Below are 6,083 nucleotides of genomic sequence, written 5' to 3' on the forward strand. Positions count from 1 at the left end.
TGTTTTCTCCAAGAAGTACAGCAAATCCACAACATCCACTAATTATCAGGAGAGTTCGGGATGAGGCTACAAATCACTATAAATCCAGGATGAAATTTCCATTGTCGAAATGTAAGGAACAAGAATTAGCACAGGGAGGTGGTGAAAGACATTCCAGGTTCCAATTGCGCTCGGCCAGCTCACTAGGATTTAAGACAAGCTATGGACCTATCTGCACCATGGAGACAATTCTGGCCTAAGGTTGTTGCGCAGGTGACACTCCCTTCGTCCCAGCACTTTGCTCTCTAACTGGCATTTTGAGAGAGGATGACAACCAGCAATGGGAATTAACGCAACATTTCCAGATCTGTAAAGATGTTGGAAAAGTTTACGGATCTTCCAAACAACCAGTTTGGAATCCTACTGAGAGAGTCTGTGAACGTAGCAGCAAGGGTGCTGGCAAAAGAGATTACAAAGCTCTCCCCGTCAGTAGCCAGGAAGCAGCAATCCTCTCCCCTCCCCTCCCCACAGCTGGGTCATATCTGAATGTGTGCTACGAAACTCCAGCAGCCCACCCAGCTGAAAACTGCAGTCGAGAAAGCGGCAAGTCTATTGTGCACTCACGAGGGGAGGGGTCCTTGCCCCCAGTTTTCATGTTCCACACTCCCACCTCCTCAGGCTCCCTCTTTTGCAACCAGAGCACGACTCTCCCTAGCTCAAAGCATTCTGCAAAGAATCCCTTGTCAATGGCCAGGGGTGATGGAAGTTGCAGTTCAGCAACAACTGGAGCACCTAAAGTTCATCACACTTGCTCTACAGATTCACTTTCCAGAGGGCTTCCAGGAGCTAGACCCCAAGGCCTGCAACTTCACTGGAGCAGGATCCTTCCTCCATGAGCACCCAGGTGCCTTGGCTCCTTTGATCTGGCCCAGGGGCCCATCATATGGGCCTGCGCACTCCCAAATTGTGTGATGCTGTTTCCACCAGATCAAGAACAGATTCTTTGAACTTGGGGCCCAATGAGATTCAATGCACTACAGAAATTGGGGAAAGAGCATTATTCCATCATGCATCCAGTTAAACTGATACCACGATGCACAATTCTCTGATGGAATTTGCTGCCGGAAGATGAAGTGAGGGCTGCAGCCATAGATGTCTTTAAACAGGAATTCGGCAGCCATAGTGAAGGAAGAGACATCTATCAGCAGCTACTGGCCAGGTTAACTAAACTGAATCCCAGATGCTGGCATCAAAAGTGGAAGAGGGCAGTTGGGAGAGGGCTTCTCAGAGGCATCTGGCTAGCTGCAGAGGAATTTCCTAGAGGTATTTGATTGGTTGGACAACTCTGATCACACGCAGAGCCCCAAGGTTCATGGCTCCTTCCACGTAGTGCTGATTTGCTAGTTGCACATTTACACCCAGAAAAGGGGTTTCCTGCACTTCTCAACTGCTGTTAACAGCTAAGGAGCCACAGAATGATGCCAAGTGTACAAAGTGGGCAGTTTCTACCCAAAATGAAAAGGAATCAAGCAAAACAGAGGGAAACACAGTGCCAGGCTCTCCTGTAGTTTCACAGCACCTTCTGCAAAGCAGAGCTGGTGCCATAGGAATGGGGCTGGACTCTAATTACTCCTCTGCCCTGCCAGGATGGTCTATGCTCAACGTCTCCTCTCTTCTGCTCCGCTTTCAACAACTGCAGTTTTGACCACGGTGCTGCTGCTGGACAGCCCCCTTGACCTGGGCAGCTCACCAGAAATATCCCAAACGCGCACAGTCTGATCCAAGCTGGCTGATACCACCAGGTCCTCCGAAGGGTGAAACTGAGCGCACATCACGTAATGGTTGTGTCCAGTCAGCACACTAGGAAGAAGGCAAGGAAGAGAGGGAAACACTTATGAGTAGTTCCTCTGAGTATTCAGGATCAAAATCATTCATTCAACAAGATGGCAGGGAGCAATTTATTTAGAAAATTCATGAGCCATCCCTTCAGCATAAATCTCTTGCAAAGGGCCAAGAATGCATGTCAGGTGCCAGGTGCCCTTTTGCGCCATTCCTGACAAGGCTAGAAAAACAACAGCATTTCTTGGCTCTCCAGATCTCCACACTCTCAGCTATCTGCAATGTACTAAGTGAGGAAATTCACTTCAAGCAGCAGGTGTCAAACATGAGGTCTGCTATCTACCTTCCACCTACAAACTCCCAGGAGAATCACGTTCCAGGCTTGGTGAGCACTCCAGTCACGCTTCTCACTCTCAGCTTACTAATTATTTATTTTTAATTATTAAGTGTTATTATTAATTTTATTACTTGCCCTTTACCAACAAGTCCCATGGCGAGTTACAGGAATTTAAAACTCAGAATTAAAAACAGTTAAAACATATTGCATTCACAATAGGCTGGTTTCTGAAACACATAATTCAGGTAGCATATTTTGTTGCATTTTGATCCCACCCTTCCTTCAAGGAGCCTAGGGTAGCTGATGCAGTTCTCCTCCCTCCTCCTCTTAACAATCCTGCAATGTAAGTTAGGCCGAGAGATAGCACACTCAGAAAGCACCCAGTGGGTTTCAAAGATGAGCAGTTCCAGCCTGACACTAACCACTATGCCTGCCTTATGCATTTCTGAGAAAGTGTACCTGAAATCCTCTGAACGCTTAGAAAAAGCTATATAAATAATATGACGACAACATGGTTTTATAAATTGTCCAATTTCACCTATGAATTGAAGAATACAAGGCCGAGGGGTTGCTTTCAATAAAAGTGCTTGGGAACCACAAACAAAAGACATCTGAATGAAGAAATACGTTTTGGTTACCAAACACAGGTTCTGGACTGCCAGTTCCAAACCCGAATGGTTTGATCATCAGAAGCACTCAGGATCCAAGGGTATTCCTATGAACAAAAAAACAAAGACACATATCCCTTTCTTTTCTTTCTGCTACATACTGCTTTCATTAAAAAGGCAGCAAAGATACTTTGCAGAGCTGCTGCCCCAGTGCTGTTCTAGGGCCTTCAGACCTAAAGGCCTGTAGAGCGGCAAAACAGGATCTTGGCAGGAAAAAGCAAAACAGGCAGGACTGGGAGCGTCTTGCTGGACTCACATGATGGAAGAATGTGGTGCGGATGTAATCCAAGTGGCCCAACAAGGTGAAGAGACAGCGACGCAGCTTGTAATTCCAGACCTGAAAGTCAGACATAACAGGGTGTATACATCAGACAGCTGAGCACTCCAGATTCCCCCACAATCATCACATTTGGCAACTTCAAACATATTCACCCATCTGTGCTAAGACTACTGCTAAATGAGCCTTCTGCCCAGCTATGGCTCTGTCCTGGGTCTCTCCAAAGAAACCAAAGTAAGAGTAAGGGCTATAGGGCTCATCAAGTCCAGCATACTACTTCTGCCTGCTGTCAGGCATATCCCACTGAAGAGCCCCAAAGTGGGGTTGTCTTCAGCACTTGGCAGTCAGAGATATACTGCCACTGCCCATGCAGGCACTATTGCATTGCCATGGCTAATAGCTTTTGAAAGATTTCTCCTCGTGCTGACTTCTTTGCAAGAGGGTGAAGAGATCCTCGTTACCTTAATTTTGTAGTCGTCCCCTCCAGACACGAAGAGTGGCTGCTGTTTGTGGAAATCAATCCCTCTGACAGGGCCTAGAAACACACACATACAAAAGACCGTGTAAATATTTTCCCATTTCTGGTACTTATTAAACAGGAGTACTCAATAGATTTTTGGCCATTCCAGTTGGCTACTCTGATTTCTTCTCCTAGTCCCTTACCTGTCCCAGGACCTTCTCCTGTCAATGAAGAAGAGTTCTGCCTTGACTCACCACTGGGATTCCATAGCCCCAAACCATACTGCTCCTCCAGTCAACTTGTAGTTCCTTTGGTGGCAATAGCAGCTGCAAGGCCCCGCAGTGTCTCTCGTCCTCTACACACACATACCCCTTCCCTGGGACTGAGATCCAACAGCCTGCTGGGGGCATGGTGTGAGGCTGATGGGCTGCAATTGGACTACATTTAGCCCATGTTACTTGCAAACCCCACTCTAGAAAGATCCAGTTTTCATGAACTCCTACCTTGGAACTTTATACTGCAGCTTCGGTTACAAAAATTCCACCACAGCACTTAAAAACAAATATGCACGTTCCCCCCAAATATAGCTCCACGTTCATAGGATAACATGAACAGGAACAGAATAAAGGAAAGAAGTTAATTCAGAGGATGAGTCTCTCTGCATATAAAAAGGTGACAGACAAGGGCCTATATAGGTTTAAGTTAAATTTGCTTTCAAGTGTTGCAGCAAAACATGCCAGAAAAATCTTCATACAGGCAATTGCACATCCGCTTGCCTATTTGAGATTATTGGATCCACTTGCATTTATGCCTCTAATCACATCATGATTTGCAGTAAGCTGTGCAATAAAGCACCACAGGCTCCCACATTTTACAGACAAGAGACCTTGCATATATGTGAACGTTCTAAGGGGGCTCCACTTACCATCATGTTCATCAAATTTGTCAATGAGTGTACACATCCGGTAGTCCCAGAGCTGGATCACTCCATTGTGCAGACTTGTTAAGATCCAAGGCCGCTTAGGGTGAAAGCTCAGCCCTGGGAAGGAAAAGAAGGAAGGATGGTTTACAGACAACATTTGTTCTTACTATTTTTGCTGTCTACATTGCATGCAGACAGCCAGCAAAATATTTAACATCCAGTGGGAATTTGAACCCGTCTCCCGGGTCACATTCCAATCCACTAACCATTACACCACACTGACTCCAAGGCTCCCCCATCTCTGGTGGGTAACTGTCAAAGTTTAGCAGATACGCCACATTGCCTTGACCCCAGATTTCAGATGCATATGGATCTAAATTCCCCAATGATACATGAAGAAAACTTAAGTCCCTGTTTTATGGCATATATTAAAGTGTGTGGTCATGAAAAGAACTATATGTTAGCAGGTAACTCTGTTCACGTACACACCCTTTAATATTACCGTATTTTTCACCCTATAGGATGCACTTTTCCCCCCACAAAAATGAAGGGGAAATGTGTTGCTTCCTATGGGGCGAATGCAGGCTTTCGCTGAAAGGCTTTTTGCGCACCGACCCCTCTCACTCTCCAGGCTTCAGGAAGCTATCTGCAAGCCTTGGGAGCCTGGTGGGAGGTCCCGCCGGCTCGCAAGGCTTGCGGGCAGGAGCCTGCAGCCCGAAGCACGGGGCGCGCTGCGGAGCATGGCCCGTGCTTCGGGCAGATGTCCGCAAGCCTTGCGCGCCTGGCGGGAGGTCCCGCCGGGCGCGCAAGGCTTGCAGGCGGCAGTCTCTTCAGGGGGTTGGGGTGAAGCTCGGGCTTCCCCTGCCCCAGCCCCACGGCTGGTGGGGGGGAAATATATATATTTTTTAATTTCCCCCCCAAAAAACTAGGTGCGTCCTATGGGCCAGTGTGCCTTATAGGACGAAAAATACGGTACTCGCTATGCAAACTCACATAAACATACATACATGTGTGTGTGTGTGTGTGTGTGTGTATATATATATATATATATATATATATATATAACGTTTGCAGATGTGATTTCTCCCTCTCTCACGCACACACAAACGTGCCAACATCCCCGTTATCTACCAACAACGCAAGAAGTTGCACTTGTAACCTTCACAACTTTCGCACTGATTCCCCGAAGCGGAAAAACCCTCTGCCCCAATGGTAATCCCATGCAGGTCTACTCGGAAGCAAGCCCCACTATTCTTAACGGGGGCAGTTCACACGTAAGCATAAGGCTACGACCGTGCGCGCACTAACCTGGGAGCAAAGCAGCAGTGCTTACTCCCGAGTAGACATGAGCAACGCTAAGGACACGGGCCCTCCTCCCCCTCCCCAGGTACCTTTGACGCGGGCCGACTTAGTCTCGAACTTGGTGAGCATCTTCGGGCCTGGCAGCCTCCGCGCCCCGAAGCAGAAGCCACAACCTGACCAGTCTCCACGTCACCGTCCGCCGCCGGAGCGTCCCTCAAGCCAACTCAGCACTTCCGCTTCCGGCCAGGAAACCATAGATTACAGACGGAAATGGGAAGCGCCCAGCCTTTCTGAGAAAA

The 6,083-nt window shown here is 47.7% G+C and overlaps 1 protein-coding gene across 1 annotated transcript in view; it reads right to left on the reverse strand.

The window, feature by feature from the left end:
• Nucleotides 1-6,029, reverse strand: part of COPA (COPI coat complex subunit alpha) — a 33,540-nt gene extending 27,511 nt beyond the window's left edge. Inside the window, exons 1-6 of the mRNA XM_081174551.1 lie at nucleotides 5,874-6,029; nucleotides 4,486-4,599; nucleotides 3,562-3,635; nucleotides 3,080-3,160; nucleotides 2,794-2,870; nucleotides 1,730-1,839 (exon numbers count right to left, since the gene is read on the reverse strand). Coding sequence (XP_081030677.1) covers nucleotides 1,730-1,839; nucleotides 2,794-2,870; nucleotides 3,080-3,160; nucleotides 3,562-3,635; nucleotides 4,486-4,599; nucleotides 5,874-5,913 — 496 coding nt within the window. The 5' untranslated portion in view covers nucleotides 5,914-6,029. The remainder of the gene's footprint in view (nucleotides 1-1,729; nucleotides 1,840-2,793; nucleotides 2,871-3,079; nucleotides 3,161-3,561; nucleotides 3,636-4,485; nucleotides 4,600-5,873) is intronic.
• Nucleotides 6,030-6,083: the final 54 nt, after the last annotated feature.

The sequence above is a fragment of the Podarcis bocagei genome (genome assembly GCF_964188305.1).
Source record: "Podarcis bocagei genome assembly, chromosome: 16".
In the NCBI taxonomy this organism is placed as follows: domain Eukaryota; kingdom Metazoa; phylum Chordata; class Lepidosauria; order Squamata; family Lacertidae; genus Podarcis; species Podarcis bocagei.